Source organism: Dunckerocampus dactyliophorus, chromosome 2, assembly GCF_027744805.1.
Source record: "Dunckerocampus dactyliophorus isolate RoL2022-P2 chromosome 2, RoL_Ddac_1.1, whole genome shotgun sequence".
Taxonomy (NCBI): Eukaryota; Metazoa; Chordata; class Actinopteri; order Syngnathiformes; family Syngnathidae; genus Dunckerocampus; species Dunckerocampus dactyliophorus.
Window position 1 is genome coordinate 3,343,315 of NC_072820.1, and position 23,260 is coordinate 3,366,574.

General features: G+C 38.7%; 1 protein-coding gene across 5 annotated transcripts; it reads right to left on the reverse strand.

The window, feature by feature from the left end:
- Window positions 1-1,081: 1,081 nt before the first annotated feature.
- Window positions 1,082-21,642, reverse strand: hhatla (hedgehog acyltransferase like, a). 5 transcript variants are annotated; one of them, XM_054769078.1, is made up of 13 exons: window positions 21,498-21,642; window positions 19,397-19,514; window positions 12,077-12,144; window positions 11,862-11,975; window positions 9,892-9,912; window positions 9,513-9,707; window positions 9,236-9,445; window positions 6,181-6,352; window positions 4,588-4,732; window positions 4,474-4,509; window positions 4,198-4,399; window positions 2,047-2,188; window positions 1,082-1,971 (listed from the first exon to the last, which is right to left on the reverse strand). In XM_054769078.1, exons 2-13 carry the CDS (start codon window positions 19,500-19,502, stop codon window positions 1,829-1,831), a joined length of 1,554 nt encoding a protein of 517 aa, XP_054625053.1. In that variant the 5' UTR covers window positions 19,503-19,514; window positions 21,498-21,642; the 3' UTR covers window positions 1,082-1,828. The 5 variants fall into 5 exon arrangements, with proteins under 5 accessions (XP_054625053.1, XP_054625054.1, XP_054625056.1 ...); XM_054769079.1 differs by having other exon boundaries at window positions 19,397-19,509; window positions 21,498-21,625; XM_054769081.1 differs by lacking the exon at window positions 21,498-21,642 and adding an exon at window positions 16,793-17,230 and having other exon boundaries at window positions 19,397-19,500.
- Window positions 21,643-23,260: the final 1,618 nt, after the last annotated feature.

Genomic DNA, 23,260 nt, shown 5'->3' on the forward strand with positions numbered 1-23,260 from the left:
AGGTCATGTGGCCGAGGTAGTTGAAACCATTTTATATAACTACTGCTAGTCTAATAGTATACGACAGGGTATGATGGCCACATTGAAAAAAAAAACAATCGGAGATTTCGAGAATAAAGTTGTAAATTTACGGGAAAAAAATAACATTACCTTCGCCCAAGGCACCGTATTTTATGAACAAAAAGATGAACGACAGGACACAACTTTATATATTTGTATGCATCAACAGCTCCAAATGAAGTGAAAATTTAAATTAAGCAAAAACATAGCACATTTGTCTGAACATCGATTTGCCTCACTCTAGTCGCTTTAATCAAACTTTAACTGTGTTGTTATGAGCCATGCCGTGTTGCGTTCAAAGACACCAGATATTTCTTTAAATTGAATTTACTGTTTTGAGTGTAGACTGATTTTCTGAGATTTCCGAACATACTTTGCAGAAAACTGTACTTTCGCATAAAGAATTACGTTAGTGAGATAAGAATATCCATGTTACACATCCATGCATAATATAAATGTTTTGTAATCTTCGGAGTGCCCCTGAATGCATCTCGCTGTGTTCTCGCGACAATGAGGACGTGTGGTCCCGAGGAGGACTACAGACTTAACTGCCATTAGCAGCGTGCTAATTTATGGATTCTTCGTGTGGTTTTCTAGCTGCACTAAGGCTGATTAGCAGGCTGCCTGCTGTTTTCACCAGTTGCTGGAGTGCTGAGTGTTGTCCGAATAATTAGAGATGAGATGAAATATTATATCTTCTTCTGGTTCCGGTTAAAACTCGTGCGGCAGTATTTTTTTCTTAGGGCAGCCCGTTAACAGAGTTACAGTAATCCAACCTGGAGGTCACAAAAGCGTTATTGACTTAGTACAACTAATGGTGCCTTGTTCCTTTAATCATGACAGTGACGTACGGAGAGATTAATCGTTTCTCGTATTTTAACTGTCAAGAAACAAACAAACACTAACTGGAAAAGGAGGCAGGGAGGCAGAGGTCAACCAAGTTGAAAGTAAGGAGAACTGAGCAATAGATTCAATAAGCATCGGTTTGCCCTTTAAAGGTTTGGTTTAATGTCATTGTGCTAGTGGAACCGTGCTAAGCGAATCCGCCTCAACTACCCCATCTTGTGGTGATTTCGGATACCAACCTGGCAATTCAGCAACACTAATTGAAACAAATTAAACAGTTGGATGCTTCTAGGTTTCAGTTTAACTCCCCCATGATGAAATTAACAGGCCTTTTCTGGACGTAGGAAAATTTTATTTCTGTTTTGCTTGATTAAAAATCCTACATTGAGAAAAGGCAGCGCAGTTGGTGTAAACATGACAAACAGCAGGCTTTGAACGCAGGTAGGAAAAGCTTCTTGCAGATACAGTGGCTTCTTTTTCCACCTTCTACAAAATCCTGCACATTCAAGGTCAATAGTGAGTCCTAAGCATCATGGCCTGTTTTTTTTTTTTTGCTTTGAGTCTCTAGAATAGTAGATATACGTCAATAGGATTAGCTGCATGCAACGTGGAAGACTCCAGAGCACCTTTTAATATCTACTCTTTCACTTTTAGCCCTTTTAAAAATTGTCTGTATCAATATTGGCATTATAATAGAATTCACCTGATGTAACTCAGTTGTTCCTTTACAATACCATCATTACGATGTTGTTCCTGTCAAACAATGTCACACTTAGCAATGATTACAGTAGCAAATGCGCTGTGGGTGAGTCTTTGTGCCAAAGATTGTTGTGATCATCACCAGAAAGTGCAGCTGACGGAAAATTGTAAGTCACAAGCAGGCCGGTTCAGTTCTGAAGTGCTGCAGATGAAAATGTGACGTTTATTCTGCCTTTTCTTTGCCACCATCCAGCGGCTTGACTGCTTCCGCGTCCTCCTGCAGGGCCTGCTGACGCTCCCTCTCTTTGACCAGCTGGACACCACAGTAAGTCACCAGTAGCACAGAAAGGGTAGACAGAGGAAACCCTGTGCAGAAAGGAAAAACACCAGTGGGGGAAAAATGTCAGAAGAGACGAAATATGGTGGGCTTTTCTCCCTTACCTTTGAAAATCAGTCTTCTACCAACCAGTTTGGCAAAGTCCAGGCTGTTCAGGGAGAGAACATTGTAGAGGACGATAGCCCAGAAGTTGGCAGCGTTAAACAGACCTCGGATCCTGCGCGACATTGCTTCACCCATAACACCCTGCATGTAGAAAACATGTAGTCATGCTATTCTGACAGTAACGTCACTGAACGGCAGGTGCACAATCTAATTACATTTCCTAGACAAGTTGGACGCCTTTAAAAAAAAATGTCACGCAGGCCGTGAATCAGCATTCATGGGTGGCCATGTAATCCTTACTGAACCGTGCTACATAAAACAGTAGGAATGTTATTCAGGCAGAATTTTTTTTACCCATGTATACGCAATTCCGCATTCACATCCTCACAAATTTGCAGATTTTGAGTCCAAAAATATTTTTTTTCTCCAAAAATAGGCTTTTTTTTTGCAAAAAACACATCTCATTCACACTAAGTGGGTCATACTTTATAAGTATGTGGTAATCCAGGCAAAATGTGCAGCATACATCCTCACAGCTGTTTTTATTGGCCCGCAGCACATTCAAAAATATGAAGAAAAAAAGTAAAAAGTCAGCAGTCATTTTACAAGAATATTATTAATTATAAGAGAGAAATTATATTGTATTGTTGTTATTATAAGAATAATTATTAAGAAAGTAAGTTCCAATCTATTGAGAAAAAAAGTCCTAATTTCACGAGAATGAGGAGTAATGTCATAAAGTTGAAATACTTAAGAAAAAAATACTTTTTTTCTTTTAAAGATGCAATATTATGAGAAACTAACTAAACAAATAAAATCTGAATTTTTGGAAAATTAGGTTGGGGAAAAAGTTATATTGTTCCGAGAATAAAGTCAAAATATTAGGGAAATAAAGTCAGAATGACGAAAAGACAATTTACAAGATGAAAGTTGAAATATTTGTAAAATTATATAAAAAGCAACAGCAGAAATGGAAAAAATGCAGAAATTTTACAATAATAAAGTCAGAATATTAACAGAAAAAAAGTCGTATTCTAATGAAGGAAACAGTCACAATTTTATGTGAATAAACTCGTAATATTACAAGGAAAAATAATGTCAATTTAGCAGCATAAAGTTGAAATATTAAAGAAAAAAATACATTAAAAAATGAAATATGAGAAACTTAACAAATAAAATCAGAATTTTTGGAAAATTAGTTTGAGGAAAAAGTTACGTTACAAGAATAAAGTCAAAATATGATGGGAATAAAGCCATAATATTAGGAGAAGAACATTTCTAAGCACAAATTTAAAATATTTCTAAAATTGTTTTTAAAAAAGCAACAGCAGAAATGGAAAAAAAATGCAGAAATGTTATGATAATACGTTTTTTTAAAAGACATAATAGCATGTAAAACAAACAAAACAAATAAAGTTTTCATTTTTGGAAAATCAGATTGAGGAATAAGTTCTAATATTGCAAGAAGAAAATTTACAAGAAGAAAGTTTAATATTATTTAAAAAAGAAAGAAAGTAACAGCAGAAATTTTAAAAATTGCAGAAATTTTACGATAAAGTCAAAATGTTAAGAGGAAAAAATCACAATTTTACGAGAATATACTTGTAATATTATGAGGAAAAATAATGTCAATTTAGTAGCATAAAGTTGTAATATTAAAGAAAAAATACTTTTAAAAAGATGTAATATGAGAAACAAACTAAAGATATAATAAAGTTGTCATTTTTTTTAAATTAGGTTGGGTGAAAAGTCCTAGTATTGCGAGAAGAACATTTACAAGAAGAAAGTTTAATATTATTTAAAAAGAAAGCAACAACAGAAATTGAAAAAACTGCAGAAATTTTACGATAATAAAGTCAAAATATAAAGATGAAAGTCGCAATTTTATGAGAATATACTTTTAATATTACGAGGAAAAATGTCAATTTTGTAGCATACATTTTTAATATTAAAGAAAAATACTTTAAAAAAAAGATGTAATATTATGAGAAACAAACTAAAGAAATAATAAAGTTGTAATTTTTGGAAAATTAGGTTGGGCACGAAGTTATATTATTGCAAGAAGAACATTTCCAAGAAAAAAGTTGAAAAATTTGTGAAATAATCAGTGAGTGCGCGTCTGTTGTGGGTTTGATGTTTTAGTTTCTCACCTCTATGGTAGAAAATGGCGGAATGGAGAAGAACTTGGCCACCCAGAGCTCAAAGTTAAGGCCAAAGCAGTTAAAAAAGGACCAGATGTAGACCAGCTCACATGGGCCCAGCCACAGGGTGGTGATGGCGAAGGTGCACAAGGTGGCCAGGAGCTCCTTGAAGATTTGGTCATGATCTCCCCCGATGTAGTCGTAAACATACCTGGCAATAGAATGGACTCCATGACCCCATTTAGTGACCTCCAGTACGTGTAAATCCTAAAATGGAAGAGTCACCTGCACAGCCAGTCGTTGATGCCTCTGTCAAAGTGCCTACAAAGACAAAACACATCTCAACTCCGTATGCTCGTGTTGGAGGACGTGACATAGCGTAAGCGTGGTCGTACTCACGTCTCAGCGAAGACGTACAGCATGGTGATACACTTAGGAGGCTGAGGGGGGTCCAGGTGGTCCAGCGTTGCCACTGTGTTAATCACGGCAAACATCACGGCTGCTTTTAACCAATCATACACCAGGTTGGAATAGGCCAGACCAGCTGTCAAGGCAAACACAAACCTACTTTATTTTTCTAGTCATATACAGGTGAAACACATGACTTTTCACCATAATATGACGAGTTTATTCTTATTAAATTGCAACCTTTTTCTCATTCCATTGCAACTTGTTTCTCTTGAAATTTTGACTTTATTCTTATTCAATTACACCTGTTCTTTCCATTTCTGCTGTTGTTGGTATTTTTTTACACATTTTGTCTTTATTTGTTTTGTTTATTTCTCATCATATTACAAGTTTATTCTTGTTTTTTTCCCTTTACTGTATGCTGTTGCTTTTTAAAAAAAATAATCTTCCAACTATTTCAACTTTGTTCTCGTAAATTGTCTTCTCGTCATGATGACTTTATTCCCATCATATTTTGACTTTATTCTCATAGCATTACAACTTTTTCCCCCCACCTAATTTTCCAAAAATGACAACTTTATTTGTTCTGTTTGTTTCTGATAACATTACCAGTTTCTTCTTGTAAAATTGTGACTTTTGTTCTCGTTAGAATACAACTTTTTTCTCTTCATGTTTTGACTTTATTCTTGTAAAATCTCTGCTGTTTTTTTCCATTTATGCTGTTACTTTAAAAAAAAAATAATTTTCCAAGTATTTCAACTTTGTTCTTGTAAATTTTCTTCTCAGAAATTCTGATTTTATTTGTTGAGTTAGTTTCCCATAACATACAAAATTTTTCAATGTATTTTTTTCATTAATATTTCAACTTTATGCTACTAAATTGACATTATTTTTCCTCGTAATATTACGAGTTTATTCACACAGAATTGTGACTGTTTTTCTCATGAGAATACAACTTTTTTCTCTTCTAATTGTGACTTTATTACCGTAAAATGTCTGCATTTTTTCCCATTTCTGCTGTTTCTTATTTATATAATTTTACAAATATTTAAATTTTCATCTTGTAAATTGTCTTCTTGTCATGATGACTTTATTCCCGTAATATTTTGACTTTATTCACGTAGCATTATAACTTTTTCCCCAACCTAATATTCCAAAAATGACAATTTAATTACAGTATTTGTTTAGTTAGTTTATCATAGTAATACGTTTAAAAAAAAAGTTCTTTAATAATTCAACTTTATGCAACTAAATCGACATTATTTTTCCTCATAATATTACGAGTTTATTCACATAGAATTGTGACTTTTTTTTCTCCTTAGGAGACAACTTTTTTCTCTTAAGATTCTGACTTTATTACCCTAAAATTTCAGCATTTTTTTCCAGTTCTGCTGTTGCTTTTTTATATATAATTTTGCAAATATTTCAACTTTCTTCTTGTAATTTTTTTTCTCATAATTATAACTTTATTCCCATAATATTTTGACTTTATTCTCATAAAGTAACCTTTTCCGCATTCTAATTTTCCAAAAATGACAACTTTATCTGTTTTGTTTGTTCACGTGCGGTCACGTAACAACTCACCCAGACACCAGTCGGACAGCTTGGTGACCAGCTTCATGTCACTGGGGATTGTCAAGATGTAGAGGTAGTGGAAGAAGACGTCCACCATCACAATCAGTCCCAGGTGCAACAGGGCTTTGGTGGTGATGTTCCACATCTCCCTCTCCTTGCGGCTCAGCTTTGTGCTGTTCGCCTATGCAATCAGACAAACGCTTCACAATTCACGGCAGAAAACTACACGCCAGTCACTTATATTCCAAATGACCAATGAACGACGAAAAAACGCCAGTAACTGATACGTAAAAGATGTGTATTTTAAATGTATGTGTGCTCACCCCTAATGAAAGATCATGTAAGACGACGGATGACTGTTGACGCCGGTGTTTCCGTTGTCGAAAACAAACGTTTGCGTCTCGGTACGCAACTATGGTGCCTTGAAGGACCACCAAACAAAGTGCGAAATGTCAGCACTTGACGAAAAAACATTGTCAGCGAAGCATAAAACATGTAAAAGCTGTGGGCTTTGTAACAGTGGTACATGTGTGCTGTACACTTGACCGGTATTATCCCCCATTTATAAATTATTACTGGCTTATGGTGAAAGAGATGTGTTTTTTGTGGGGAAAATAGCCTCAAGATTTCATTCAGAAAATATTTTTTGACCAAGATCCGCAAATGTGTGGGGATCCTCTGTACAATAATTTGCTTTGTCAGCTAAAAAAGAAAGCTAAAATGTGGATGCTTAGAATATATTGACATACATTGGATCGAAAGAAAAAAGTAGTAATTTTACAAGAATAATGTCGTAATATCATGAAAGGGAACATAATGTCATTTTAATAGTCATAATAATAAAAGTTGCACTTTTCAAGAAAAAATATGCTTTTATTTTTGTAACTTGTAGTTTTATGACAAACAAAACAAAGTTGTCATTTGTGGAAAATTCGGTTGGGGAAAAAGTAAAAATATTATGGGAATAAAGTCATAATATTATGCAAAAGAAAAAAGAAAGTTGAAATATTTGGGGAAAAAAAACAGCAAAAATGGGGGGAAAAAAGAGCAAACTTTTCTCTATCCTACTAATAAAGGCTTTTTCACCCATATAACAAAGCTGAAATGCTGTTTTTTCTTGAAACATATATAAAACATCTTAACTAGGGATGCTCCGAGGGTTTTATGCTGTTGACACCGATCATCGATGAGTGAAATTAGCCGATACCGATCACATAGATGAAGTTTAAATGTACTATTGTCTATATCAGGGGATACCAATGTTTTTTCTTGTGAGATCTATTTTTCAAAATGAAAATGGCCAAGAGCTGAGGTGTCTGAGTTCGTCAAAACGCTCCCCAGTGGCATAACCCCGGGAGTGGATCGGTTTCACCCTGAATTCCTCAAGGCTCTGGATATTGAGGGGCTGTTTTGGCTGACACGGCTCTTCAACATTGCGTGGAAGTCGGGAACAGTACCTCTGGATTGGCGGGGTGGTGGTCTCCCTTTTCAAGAAGGGTGACCGGAGGGTGTGTTCCAACTATAGGGGGATCACACTCCTCAGCCTCCCCGGGAAAGTCTATTCCAGGGTGCTGGAGAGAAGGGTACAACCGTTAGTTGAACCTCGGCTACAGGAGGTCCAATGTGGTTTTCGTCCCAGTCACGAAACACTGGACCAGCTTACTAGAGGGTACTTGGGAGTTTGCCCAACCGCTCTACATGTGCTTTGTGGACTTGGAAAAGGCATTCCACCATGTCCCTCATGGTGTCCTGTGGGTGGTGCTCCGGGAGTATGGGATTGGTGGCGCGCTACTACGTGCCATTCGGTCCTTGTACAACCGGAGCAGGAGCCTGGTTCGCATTGCCAGTAGTAAGTCAAGCCTGTTTCCGGTGAACGTTGGCCTCCGCCAAGGCTGCCCTTTGTCACTGATTCTGTTCATAATTTTCATGAACAGAATTTCTAGGCACAGCCAAGGGGTCAAGGGAGTCCAGTTCGGGGGCCTGAGAATCTCATCTCTGCTATTTGCAGACGATGTGGTCCTGATGGCCTCATCGGGCTGTGACCTTCAGTGTTTACTGGGACGGTTTGCATCTTAGTGTGAAGCTTGTGGGATGAGACTCAGCACCTCCAAATCCGAGGCCATTGTTCTTAGTCTGAAAAGGGTGGATTGCTCCCTCCCCGTTGGGACTGAGGTCTTTCCCCATGTGGAGGAGTTGAAGTATCTTGGGGTCTTGTTTACAAGTGAGGGAAGGTTGGAGTGTGAGGTCAACAGGTGGATCAGCGCAGCATCTGCAATAATGCGGTCACTGTACCGGACCGTCGTGGTGAAGCGAGAGCTGAGGCGGAAGGCAAAGTAGAGCCGCTGCTCCTTCACATGGAGAGGAGCCAGTTGAGGTGGCTCGGGCATCTAGTCTGGATGCCTCCTGGGCGCCTCCCTGGTGAGGTGTTCCAGGCATGCCCAGCCGGGGCAGACTTGGACACGCTTGAGGGATTGTGTCTCACAGCTGGCCTGGGAAAGTCTTGGTGTCCTCCTGGTGGAACTGGAAGAGGTGGTCACTTCCCAACTGAGACTGCTGCCCCCACGAGCCGGACCCAGATAAACGGAAGAAAATGAATGGATGGATGGATTTCAAGCCAAACAAAGCGAATATGCTTTTTTTTACCAGAACATTAACAAAATGTTGGTACCCGCAACTCACATTTCGAATTGCAGAATGCCCCCCAAATGTCGCACCAAACTAAAGCTTTTTAAGACATTTTTCGTGGCATGTTTTGCAGGTGCAACGACAGGAAGTCCCACACAGAGACAGTCGCTATTGACTGGATGCTGCAGTGGGAGTGGAGGTGATGGCCGTTATGAATAGTATGCCGATACCGTTCTTTTTCATGGAAATCGTCCGATACCAATGGGTGGCTGATCGATCGGAGCACCCCTAATCTTAGCATATCCACGTGTGTTGCTTTACAAAATATCCAAGTGCCAACGTTGCATCCTTTCATTTTTACGACGTGGCCCTCTTAACTGCAACTAAATGTCAAGGTTGTTTTTTTTAGACATTCACTCAACAAAGAAAAGACAAATACCTGGGCATGATATTTGTCAAACGTCATGATAGGTCCAAAGAAGAAGAAAGGGAGGTAGAAGTTGTATTTCAGCAGGTCACAGAACGTGTAGCTGCCGTCTTTCTTCTCGCAGTTCTCCAAAGCAAAGCTCATACAGCGCATGATGCTGAAGCCACAGCCGCCATAAAAGAGGATGTCTTGCAGGTGAAAAGAGCCAGTCACCAAGGCCTCCTGCAGGAAAGGTCAGTCGCTGATTGATGTGAAGTCCTCTACTTCAATGAGTGATAATAATCCTCACCTGCCAGGAGTTATACGGCTCCAGCTTGATTGAGGCCAGGGTGGCCAGGCCTGCAGCGAAGCACATCCATTTCCTTTTGATCAGGGCAACGCTGTAGAGTATGATGCAGTGAGACACAACCAAAGCAACGAAGGTCCAGCCCATGGTGACCAGGACCGCCAAAGCCCCGTATACGCCAAAGACCAAAGATCTGTGCTGTGAGAAAAAGAGGAAGCCGCTGTCATTGTGATGCAATGATGATGCACGGTATGTTAACCAAAGTTAGAACCATAAAAATGTAACAGACGAGGTGTTAGAGTGTAAGAAAAAAACACAACTAAGTGAGTGAAATGAAACATGACAAGGGTTATGATAACATTGATAAGTTTATTAAGGTTACCTTACATCCATCTATACCAATCTTCATTGTAAGCATGGAACAAGACAGAGAACATGTTTAAAACATACAGAATTTGTTTGAAATATGCCACATTTCACATCTTCATACATTTCAAACAGAAGTGCCATGGAAAAGTGTGAGATACACTTCCCCTGTTATACAGAATTTATTTCACCTAGATGTTTTGTTGTTATGCAAATTTGGAGCAGCCGGACCGGAGCATGAGCGATAGAGAAGAAGTGAGAAGAAAACAGAGGAGGGAGTGCGGGGACAAGAGGGGTACAATAAGAGACAGACAAGGACAACAGCAACAACAACAATTGCGACAACAATGACAAAACAACAGAAACAAACAGGACTACATCAGCACTTGTCTGTGACGGCTATAAAGACCATGATGGGGAACTCGTTCTCATGCATCAAGTCAACATCTATCGCTCATCTTGGAGTGTGCATCATGCATGTGTAATGTCAAAGGCCTCCAATCAGCAATCACTTGTCCGTAAACTGATTTCTACGAGGGCCAAAAGCCACCATAGATTTCCTATTGATCTGCTTAAATACAGTGTTCCCACGCCCTATCACGGTTCACGTGTTTGTTTGTTTTTTATTACAGCAAATGCTGTTACAGGCCGAGCCTGTAAGAAGAATTGCATTGTGGGAAGTTGAATGTCTCTCGATTCCCGCTCTCGGCTGTCTGCACCGCCCATTGTTTTCTGCGTCCCGATTGGCTGTAGACCATTGTCAGTCAATCTCCTTTGTACTGCCGTGTCTCCCGTGTCATCGCTAGCTTGCTAGCTTGTGAATGAATCTTCGGTTCGAAGGAGGAGGACTGGAACAGGAGGAGCATTGCAGCAATATGTTTTAAAAACGCTGCAGTACAGCGGAATGTCGCCGGGACGAACACACGGTCACATGAGTGAAATACGCGTGAGTGATTTAGTAATTTCTTGTGGTTGATCAGTGAAATTCAAACGAAGGTTTGAACTTTTTTGAGAGTGTTTAAACAAGAGAGAAATGTGAGTGAATGTTATTGCCTGTCTGACAAAAGTGTATCAAGTGTATGGTGAGGGGTGTTACAGCCTTAAAACATATATAATCATCATATATAATCATCAAAAATTTAATTTCACTTATTGCGGGCTATTTTGGGAACTTATGCCCTGCGATAAACGAGGGAACACTGTATTTTATAATAAACCAGGGGTGTCCAAAGTGCGACCCTCGACACGTTTTAAAATTACGATTCAACAAGAAAAGTAACAAAAACAACAAAAAAAGTAAAAAAAAAGAGCAGTGATTTTACAAAAATATTCAAATAATGTCATAATACACTCAACAAAAATATAAACGCAACACTTTTGTTGCGTTTATATTTTTATATAAGATCTAAAACGTTTTTCCACATACACAATATCGCCATTTCTGTCAAATATTGTTCAGAAATGTGTCTAAATCTGTGATGGTGAGCACTTCTCCTTTCCTGAGATAATCCATCCCACCTCACAGGTGTGCCATATCAAGATGCTGATTAGACACCATGATTAGTGCACAGGTGTTCCTTAGACTGCCCACAATAAAAGGCCACTCTGAAATGTGCATGGTGTCTAATCAGCATTTTGATATGAAAAACACATGAAAAAAGTTCTCTCCCATCATGTATGAAAGTGGTAAGTTTTTGGCTTCGTAAGTTTAGAAGAAATACATTTGAGGCTAACTGGTTAGCTCGCTAGTTTGCCAGATTGCTCAAGTCCCTGCAGCACAAGAGCTTCCCCCGTATCTTTTGATTTTACCGTATGCGCTGGGAAAAGTTTGAACACCCATGGAATAAACGCATGAAGGGCAAAAGATATATTTACACTGAAAAATCAACACATTCATATTTCCAAATATACTTGCATGCAGCGCGCAGTGGCAATGCACATCTTCTCTCGCTATGGCACACGCACACAGTACGCACATGCATGCACCTTTGGGGCCAGCAAGGTGAAGATCTTGGCAAAGATCACATGACCGGTGAGAGCGAAAAGTATGTGATTGCGGAATGTCGAGAACCACATCATCCATTCGAAGTCTGCAACATCCTGCAAAAAAAAAAAAAGACGTGATTTAGCGAAGCTGCAAGCAAAAGCAGGACCAAGAACAGCATTCCCATGTAGAGAGAAAAACAAATATAGCAACTTACCATTTTTCTGCCAAAGTAATACCATCCTGGTTTCACACTTTCTCTGAATGCTTTTCTGTTTACATTCTCTGAATGGAAAAATACAAATGTGCTGGATGACTATTGAGCAGTAAAGCTTTTTTAGAAGACTTTCAATATGACAGTGAATAGTCTTTAAACCACTGAAAAACTGAAAAACTCTTTTCCAAACACCATGCTAAAGAACACGTACAGTATTTCATTGCTTATACAGTGGATGCCATGAAGCATTCAGGGCACATTGGTGGATTTTAGTCAAAAACATTTTTTTTTATTGTTCTTTATACAGTAGGTCGTTTCCACAGAAAATTGTATTAGGGCCACATTGAGAAAAAAAAATCTGAGATTTCTAGAATAAAGTCGGAATATTGCGAGAAAAAACTCGTAATGTTACGAGAATGAAGTCATAAATTTACAAGCATAAAGTGATGAATTTATGAGAATAAAGTCAAAAATTTACGCGATTACAGTTGTAAATGTACGAGTAAAAAATATTACGAGCATAAAGTTGTACATTTCGGAGAAAAAACTCGTAATATTACGAGAATAAAGTTGTAAATATAAGAGAAAAAACTCATAATACTACGTGCATAAAGTCATACATTTCAGAGAAGAAACGTAATTTACAAGAATAAAGTCGTAAATTTACGTGAATAAAGTTGTGAATTTACGAGCATAAAGTTGTAAATTTACAAGAAAAAAACTTGTAATATGACGAGAATAAAGTTGTAAATACAAGAGAATAAGGTTGTGAATGTAACAGAAAAAACTCACAATATTACGAGAATAAAGTCATAAATTTCAGAGAAAAAAATTTTAATATTACAAGAATAAAGTCGTAAATTTACGAGAATAAAGTTGTAAATTTAAAAGGAAAAACATGTAATATTCAGAGAATAAAATTGTAAATTCACGAGAATAAAGTCGTGAATTTACAAGCATCAAGTTGTAAATTTAGGAGAATAAAGTCGTACATTTCTGAGAAAAGACTCGCAATATTGGGATAATAAAGTTGTAAATTTACGAGCATAAAGTTGCACATTCACAAGAATAAAGTTAAATAAAAACATGTAATATTACGAGAATAAAGTTGTAAATTCATGAGAATAAAGTTGTAAATTTACGAGAATAAAGTTGTAAATATATAACGTAATATTACTGTTTTTTTTAAATAAATTTACGACTTTATTCTCGAAATCTCAGATGATTTTTTTCTTAATGCGGCCTTCATACTCAGTCATACAAACCACATCTCATTCATCCTAAGAATTTAATAAATACAGTCGTCCCTCACGACATCGCGATTTGAACATCGCTCCCTCACTCTATTGCGGTTTTCAAAGATGACTTAATTAATAAATGATCGCTGTTTTGTGGTTGAATAGTGCCTATTATTAGTATAACAAATATGCATGTTTAAGCAGATTGTACTTATTCTTGGCCTAAATGAAGCATTTTCAAGCATAAAAATGGCAAAATGAAGTAACTAAATGAACTAAGATACAACTACAAGGCAGAAGTAGCATTTTAATTGTGAGTGTAGTATTCTACATAGACCACTAGGTGTCAGTAATTGTTCGGTGAGACGAATACCAGATTCGATCACCATAAAAGACTTTTATTTTAGGTTTAAATGATCTCACAACAATAATAATAACATAATAATGATAATAACAACAAGGGCTACTGTTGGGGCCATAACCCACCACAAGCTAAAACTCAACTCGGAACCTTCGATGTCACTTCCTGTCCTCCACACATCTGTCCGCCTGCAACTAAGGTCCCCTGGCTTATGTATTGTGTAAAACCAAGGCAGGAACAACATTAAATTAAAAGCACAAAGTGAATACAGAGTCACCATCCACCAGTACCAGCCTGGACTTTGTTTTTCAGAGAGAAGATTGTAACGTCGCTGTTTGATGTGTGTGGTAAAAGGCAGTGTGCTAGCATGAATTAACTTGAGGCTGTGCACCAACAAATATGCTCATTAGCACTCAATAACGTAATCAGATCTTACCTTTATGCATTCCCACATAATATCAGCATTTGAGGGGAAAGAAAAAGGCTAAAAGTACAGTATAGTAGTCTAGCTGTGCAGCATGGGGCAAAGTTAGCGCAGCACAAATGGTGCGTTCAAGGACTGTCCAACAAATCGGGACGGGTCGCAGCTCGCAACAAACATGCAAAACTATGGGATGAGTAACTTTGTATTATTTTTTAAATAACATAATGACCCACATTTCCTAAATGAATATGCATTCACACTAAATTCAATGAAGTTATTTACAAACATATTTTTGTTCAATGTATTTTGTTCTGTATCATTGCACCTGAAAGCTTCCCACGGCCCGGTGGTTGGGAGCCCCCACCCTAGGGAACACATTTACTGTTTTATTGATGTCTTAAATGGCTTATTTACTCTTATTATGTCTACTATATTGGGCAATATGAATGTAAAGCTATTGAAAGCTGCCATTTCTGTCAGGATTTGTGGTGGAGCTGTTGAATGCTTGACAGACGCTGCTTGCAATTAAACCCCTTTTATTATGCATAAGGAGGTGCAGGTAATCACGGCTGTGCAGGATACAGACAACCAAAAACACAGAGTAGTCCTGGGCAGTAGCAACAAGTAAGGGTGACAGCACAGGCAGCAAAAACAGAGGCAATGAACCAACACCTTTCATGGAACAACGGTGGGCTTATGAATCCAACTCATTGCAATTGCTGTGCACAATTCCACTGGGGTAAAGCGGCTGCATCTTACCCCCAACAGGAAGTGCAGTATTCCAGAATAAGAGTAGAAAGTGAGCATGACAATTACAATACATTGATGTGACACTATAAAGCTATAAAACACTATAAATCAAATGCAAAAGAAAAATGCTGCAAATGCCAAAACCCTGGATGTTAGCCAGGCTATCAGAATGTTAGCCAGGCTACCAAGGGTGCCAGACCTGAGGCATATCTGTCTTAGACCTAAAGAATTAAGCGTAATATTTTACTGTACAGTGGAACCTTGTTTAACATTGAAGAATTTATGCCGAAATTTAGCCTCGTTTTGCGTACGTTTTTCTGTTTAGCGTACAATATGGCGCCCGTCATGAAGCGTTATTAACACATTGTGTGAGTCCACCTGTGTTTTAATATTTTTTTTTTCCACAAAACATCCTTGTTAGCATCCTGTTAGTTTGCTACATGGAAACAGGAAGCGGAAGTCAGCTCTGTTGCGTGTCTGTGGTGTCATCAGCGGCTGACTCTGTAGTTCTTTGCTGACTAACACAGTTACACCACAAGTCTCAAAAATGTAACAAAATTTACAGTTATAGTTTGACATCCATCCATCCATCCAACAGGGAAGCCCAGACTTCTCTCCCTCCAGCCACTTCGTCTAGCCCATAGTCTCTCCAACGTGTCCTGAGTCTTCCCAGAAGCCTCCTGCCGGTCGGACATGCCCTCAACACCTCCCCAGGGAGGCATTTGCGAGGCATCTTTACCAGATGCTTGAGCCACCTCATCTGGCTCCTCTCAATGCAAAGGAGTAGCGGTTCTACTCCGAGTTTCTCCAGGATGACAGTGCTTCTCACCTTATCTCTGAGGGAGAGCCCAGCCACAGAGAAAACTCAAAACCAGCGATCTCGTCCTTTCGATCGCTACCCAAAGCTCATGACCATGAGGTGAGGGAAGGAACGTAGATCGACCGGTAAATTGAGAGCTTTGCCTTTTGACTCAGCTCCCTCTTCACCACAACGGACCGATGCAGAGTCTGCATCACTGCAGACATCGCACCAATCCGCCTGTTGGTCTCGTGTTCCATCCTTCCCCCCTGAGGTACTTAAACTCCTCCACTTGGGGCAGGATCTCATCCCCAACCTGGAGATGGCACACCGCCCTTTTCCGGGCGAGAACCACGGACTTGGACTTGGAAGTGCTGATTCTCATCCCGGTCGTTTCACACTCGGTTGCGAACCCGATTCAGTGAGAGTTGAAGATCACGGCTCGATGAAGCCAGCAGGACCACATCATCTGCAAAAACCAGAGACCCAATCCCGTAGCCACCGACAGGAACACCTCAACGCCATGGTTGCGCCGAGAAATTCTGTCCATAAAAGTAAAGAACAGAATCGGGCAGAATCGTCTGACTTTGTGCGAGAGGCGGGGTACACCCTGGACTGGTCGATAGCACAGACAAACAACCATTCACACTCATATTCATACCTATGAACACTTTAGAGTCTCCGATTAACCGAACATGCATGTTTTTGGAATGTGGGAGGAAACCAAAGTAACCGAAGAAACAAAGTGAAAGTCAATACAAGACATGTCACGTATCTGGTCAGACATATGCAAGTGCCAGCAAGACAGATTCCGGTGCATGCTTATCAAAATAAAGCGCAGTGAAACATTTTTATGATATTTTAAATAGTTTTCAAACTGACTGTGGTCAATATGCGCATAAATAATAAGCTATGTATGTATACATATATAGCATATATATCCATTCTTACAATATATTACTTAAAACTGTTTTCAAGTTTTAAAAAACAACTCATTTTTAAGATGTGGCTGCTTTTATTTTGTAGTGGCGGGCCACCACGATCAATTACATGTAGCGGAAACCCTGTGACATCCACAAAACAATTGTAAATACATAAAAAAGGGTAATGAAAGGGATAAATGAACAATTAAGGTTAATTTTACCTTCATTGAAAATATGATGACGTGTAGACAAAGCCACAATGTGGCAGCAAGATAGAAGCAAATGCCACCTTCTTGTTTTGCCATGAGTTATTTCCTGAATTCAATAGTGTTTCACACCTTCTTTATCAAAATGTTGACACTTGCCCATTTATTTTGCCGCCGGGATCAGAAGAAAAGCAGAGACTTGAAGGTGAGAAACACTATTAACTCACGGCAAAACAGGAAGGTGGTGTCCGTGTTGATCTCACTGCCACATAGAGCTTTTGGATTAATTGGATTTCCATGATTTCTTCTGCAGATTGCAGCATTTCCCTGTTGCTTGTGTTTGACAGTGTTTTTGGTTTTGGAGCGTTTTGACGTCGCTGCCTGTCGGCCACCACGGTACACCGTGCAGGATTTAATGGCCGTGTGAAGAAGATCACGCAATCCCACACGGTTCTAACACAGGAAAAAACACAGCCATGACATTTATTATGCAATTGTTAGATTAATCACTTCACAAGCACTTCAATCAATGTGACAAAATTAGACATTACATAATAGACTCATGGTGATGTGCTCGCCTCTCCACTCAAATGTTATCCTCTGTGCAGGAGCCTGTTTGAAGTAACAACAGCTACAGTATTATTTAAAACTACCGTACAACCTAAATCTTGGCTATATATACAGTAATACACATAAACAGTACAGGTGTCCTTGGGTTACAAACGAGTTCTGTTCTTACACTGTGATGCAAGTCGAGTTTTAGGGTAAGTCGGACTATACGGTATACTCAGAGGAAAACTGTGCTTTTTGTGGGGAATTTTGCCTCGTTTTGCATCATCCACAATCCTTATGTGAAACATGAGCACATATTTCTTTCCCTTTTCTGTGCGTTGTAACGAGAGAAAACGAGTTAGTAACAACCATGACGTGCAATGTTAGCTGGCTCACACTAGCTTGTTTTCTCTCGTTAGAACGCACAGAAAAGGGAAAGAAATACGTGCTCGTGTTTCACATAAGGATTGTGGATGATGGGCACAATTCCAAAAAAAAAAGTGCAGATTTGCTTTAAATCAGGGGTGTCCAAAGTGCAGCCCATTTTTTAATTGGCCCGCGGCACATTCTAAACATGTAATTTCACAAGAAAACAAACAATACCGCTGAGGAAATGGAAAAAAAAATCAGCAATAATTTTAGAAGAATAAAGTTGAAATATTAAGAAAAAAAAGTTGTAATGTAACTAGAAAAAAAATACAAGAATAATGTTGTGAAAATAATGTTATTTTAGTTGCATAAAGTTAAAATATTAAAGAAAAAAATATTTTTTTAAAAGTTGAAATAGAAACAAAGCAATGAATAAAGTTGTCATTTCTGGAAAATTAGGTTGCAGATAAAGTTACAACGTGAGAATAAAGTCAAAATATGATGGGAATACAGAGTTCCATCGCTACATCGCGCTTCACACTTTGTGGACTAGCTCTTTCGTAGTATTTTTTTTTTGTGCATTTTTTTTTTGTTTTTACAGTTTATGAACATACATTGTGTTCTGTGTCCTGATTGGCTAAGGACTGTACACCATTGACAGTCAATCTCCTCTGTGCCTTCTTTTGCAGTAAAGAATGCGTTTGGCTTGCCAAATTTCCATAAATGTTCAATCGCTAGCAGCGTGACTCTGAAGTGCTGTATGTTTTCATGTTTTATCCCCAACAGCACCCACAATGTCGACCAAAGTGGACGTTAGCAGCTAGAGTTTTGATACAGTGGTGTAAGAAAGTGTTTGACCCCTCCTGATTCATTTTTTTTTGCATGTTTGTCACACTTAAATGTTTCAGATCATCAAACAAATTTAAAATATTAGTCAATGACAACACAACTGAACACAAAATGCAGTTTTTAAATGAAACTTGTCATTATTAAGGGAGAAAAAAATCCAAAGCTACAAGGCCCTGTGTGAAAAAGTGATTGCCCCCTAAAGCTAATAACTGGTTGGGTCCCCATTAGCAGCTCTTTTTTTTGGTAAATATATCTACGGTAACTTATACAGCATTCATGTCTACATGTGTTGGTTTCCTAGACAACAAAGTGGTCCTTGCGTCCTTTTATTTTGAAGAAGTTTGGACACCTCTGACTTCAATTCGACCTAAATAAATTCACTGATTGGACTAAAAGGGCTCTGAAACCGGGAGAGCCACTTACTTCTGGGCACAAAGCCCCGCACGTCTACTTCCAGGACACAGAGTAAAAGCAGCGCGAAGCCGTCAGCTTTTTGAAATTCCTCCCAGAAAGAGCAGCCGTAGATGAGCATTTTCAAGTTACGGTTGGAGGCAAACTGACAGGGTAGATAGAAGAATAATAAGGGCTTAACCCTGCTGCACACAGAGTGCACCATTCACCACATCACACTCAGCCCTTTCACATCTTTCTGATGACTTTTGGCATTATGCAGAAACAACTGGCATTGTGTCAGGCTCGACTGTGGATGTCAGGCTGATGGTAAATCGGGTCATTCTTAAATTGTGCTTGTATTAATAGAAAGTTGAGGTGTGGGGAGGGAGCTGGTGCATAAATGTGAGAACTGTTAAACAAAACAGGGGCAAAGAAAGTGCATGTCCTGCCACTCACCACTTGAAGCCTCAAATATCCAAGTGGTGGCCCATATCAAGGCCACAGAGAGCACAGCAGTGTAGAGATACAGCTCATATCTGGGGAGGGCAGCCTTGATCCCCATGATGTATCTGCGCTGAGGAGAGCATAGTTCAAACAGCAGTCAATATGAACAGTATGGAAAGGGCACGTACCATGTCTAACAAAGTGTTCCACAAATACTATGAAACATCTCAGAAATATGCATAGACGCTTTAAGCCTGGGGTGTCCAAACTTTTTCCAGCAAGGGCCACATACTGAAAAATGAAATGCTAACAAGTTATATACATTTCAAGAAAATACTGCATCTCCGCTTTGTGAAATAGGTGAAAAAGCCTATTAGTAGCATCAACTTTCCTCCCTTTTCCCCATATTTGCTGTTGTTGTTTTTTTTGGTTTTTTTCAACATTCTTCTTAAATAATCTTCATAAATTTTCTTCTCATTACTCTCTACCCATAATATTATAACTTTTTCCCCAACCTAATTTTCCAACAATGTCAACTTTATTTTGTTTTGTTTGTTCTCGTAAAAAATACCATATTTTTTCTTTAACATTTCAAACCATGCTACTGAAATGACAGTATTTTTCCTCATAGTATTCATAATATTACACGTTTATTCTTGTAAAATTTACAAAAATGTACTTTTCTCTCTTAATATTTGGACTTCATCCCTGTAAAATGACAACTGTTTTTTTTTTCCATTTCTGCTGGTGGTTTTTCCCAAATATTTCAACCTTCTTCTTTTACACTCTTTACACTCTTACTCTAAGTTTTCTTTTCAGAAATTAGAACTTTATTCCCATAACATTTTGACCTTATTCCCATAACAATGTAGAGCTCCCCCCCCCTTAACCTAATTCTCCGAAAATTACAACTTTATTTTGTTTTGTTTGTTTCTCATATGTATTACATAATATTTAAAAAATAACATATTTTTTCTGTAATATGTCAACTCTATGCTACTCAAATGACATTATTTTTTCTCATTCTATTTTGACTTTATTCTCATAAAATTGCAACGTTTTTCTTTTAGTATTTGGACTTTATTCAAAAAATTACAGCTGATTTTTTTTCGATTTCTGCTGTTCTGCTATTTCAACTTTCTTCTTGTAAATTTTCTGTTTGTAATATTATTACTTTATTCTGAAAATATTTTCACTTTATTCCCATAACATTATGTTTTGTTTGTTTTTCAGAATATTCCAACTTAAAAAAAAAACACACATTTTTTTCTTTAATATTTCTATGTTATGCTACTAAAATGACATTATTTCCCTTCATAATATTTTGACATTATTCTGGTAAAATTACATCTTTTTCTAATTGGATTACGACTTTTTTCTTTTCATATTTTGACTTTATTCTTGTAAAATGACTGCTGATTTTTCCATTATTTCCCTTCATAATATTTTGACATTATTCTGGTAAAATTACATCTTTTTCTCATTAGATTACAACTTTGTTCTTTTCATATTTTGACTTTATTTTTGTAAAATGATGGCTGATTTTTCAATTTCTGTTGCTGCTGTTGCTTTTTAAAAAAAATGTCTTGTTTAATTATACTTTTCGAATGTGCCATGGGCTGCAAGTGGCCCCCGGGCCACACTTTGGACACCACTGGTTTAAGGGTTGGCGTGCAGCACATTTTACAAGTTAACATGCACTAAATAAGCCTTTTAGGAGTGACAGGACACTGACTTAAATAGGATTGCAGAGCTGTGGCTCCTTGGAATCAGCATGGTCAGCTGCGCAACCCTACCTCTCTCTCCTATTATAGCCCTAGCAGTTGGTGTGCAGCTGCGGTGCTATGTGATCTGAGCTTGGGGCTTCTCTTCACTTAATAGTGAGAGCCCTGACCAAGAGCGGTGCATCTGTCTGCTGGATTTATTGTTCCCATGTTGCTGATACGTTCGTATACTTTGAGCACAAGTTCAAGTGAGATGGCTCAAGAAAGGGTCCTGTGTTGTGTAACCACGGTTAGGCGTGCAGCAAGTGTCCTGCATACAAGATGAAGTGTTTTACTGCTGCTGCATGCAGAGCTGAGCTTTCATTATTACTGTACAAGACTTCACTAACCTTGTGTCCGCTTCACACAGCCAATAGAGCTCGTCTCTTCGGGAATAGAAAAGAAATCAAAGAAAAGGGGGTGGCGGTGGGAGGTCAGATCATCCGTCTTGTGGAGGCTCGCTGCCTGCAATCGCCAGCCTCGGCGATGTTGCAGGCTCAACGGAAGCAGGGAGGGAGGGAGGGAGAGAGTGAGGGAGGTAGGTAGGTGGAGTGGAGGGGGGTTATATTTATCCTCCACTACTGCGCCGCAGTGAGGAGTGGTCCATGCTGTTGGCTCACCGGAGAGCAATCAAACATTCAGGGAAAGTCATTGTGGCGCCAGGTGCATCAGTCAGTAGCATCTACTCCAGGGGTGGGCAAACTACGGCCCTGGGCCCACATCTAACCCGCCGAGCGTTTGAATCCGGCCCGCCAGTTGCTTCCAAAGTATTTAATTGAAACTTTTAACATACAAGCTAGCAACATGACTCCCAAATAGTCATTCAATCTGAGGCAACCTTTGGATGGTTTAAGCAGCTTTCCACATGCAGCCATCCAGACAACCACTTCACCCACGGTGCCAAACAAACACAAGTCAACAAATATGTGACACGCAACATAACCTACCCACTGCACCGTCTGGGAAACCAAAAAGCAGGGACGTTCACATGCTTTTTCTTAGTGAATGTTTCATTGTTCATAGTTCATCCTTTATTCATGGACATTGCAGGTGTCTTATTCAGTAAAAAAAAATGCTGTAAAATTCAATTTCGTTATTTGATGTGGTCTGATGTTTAAAGTGCTCCTGAAAAAAAGGGATACAAGCACATATAGCAGATTGTATGACACTTTTACAGATAAAATACTTAATAAATACTTATTATAGATTAAAAAAAAAACTTTTTCATCTGCGATTAAATGTGAATAATTAGGAGTTAACTATGGACAAAATGCTACGAATGGGGATTCAATATTTTAATCGACTGGCAACCCTAATTGTATATGTTTTAAAGCTGTAAAAGCCCTCACCATACACTTTATACACTTTTCTCAGGCAGTCATTAACATTTTCTCACATTTCTCTCTTGTTTAAACACTCTTAAGGTCAAACCTCCGTTTGAATTTTAATGCTCAGCCTACGAGGTTGGACGCAGGAAATTATTAAATGACTCGCACGTATTTCCCTCCTCTGGCCTCCTGCCTCTTCGTCCTGGCGCTGCGTCGCTGAAGCGTTTTTGTATCCTTGTTAAAACATATTGTTGCTGTATCCTCGTCGTCTCCTCCTCCTCCAACCGAAGACTCGTTTATTCCGTAATGGTGCCCTACAGCCGCGTAACGTCTGCCTTCCTTCAGCATGTCCACAAGTCCAACTTTTTATGCGATGGTTATCTTCCTCTGCCTTTTAGGTGCAGAACGTTTTGTCGACATTGTGGGTTTTGTCGGGGAGAAAACATGCAAACATACAGAGTTCAGAGTCTCTGCAGGCTGTTCACTAGCGATCAGACAACAGGAAACATGGCAGTTTGGCAGGAAAGAGATTGATTGACAGTGGTCTGCAGCCAATCAGGACGCAGAACACAATGTACGTTCATATGCTGAAAAAAAAAAAAGCACTGAAATTGCGCTAAAAAAACCTGTGAAACAGCAAGTCCACGATGGAGCGAGGGAATACTGTATATTTATTGTAATCTAACACATTATCAGGGACAGTAAGTGTGTATGTACATATACTGCATTATACTGTATATGTGTGTACATCAATACAGTCTCATGCATTTTTTTCATATATATAT

Excerpts from the sequence above, each read along its gene's own strand:
- hhatla (XM_054769078.1), bottom strand. The coding sequence starts at position 19,502 with ATGGGGATCAAGGCTGCCCTCCCCAGATATGAGCTGTATCTCTACACT. Across the intron at positions 11,976-12,076 it reads ATTACTTTGGCAGAAAAATG|GATGTTGCAGACTTCGAATG; the intron begins GTAAGTTGCTAT and ends TTTTTTTTGCAG. Across the intron at positions 4,733-6,180 it reads GCTGTCCGACTGGTGTCTGG|CTGGTCTGGCCTATTCCAAC; the intron begins GTGAGTTGTTAC and ends TTGCCTTGACAG.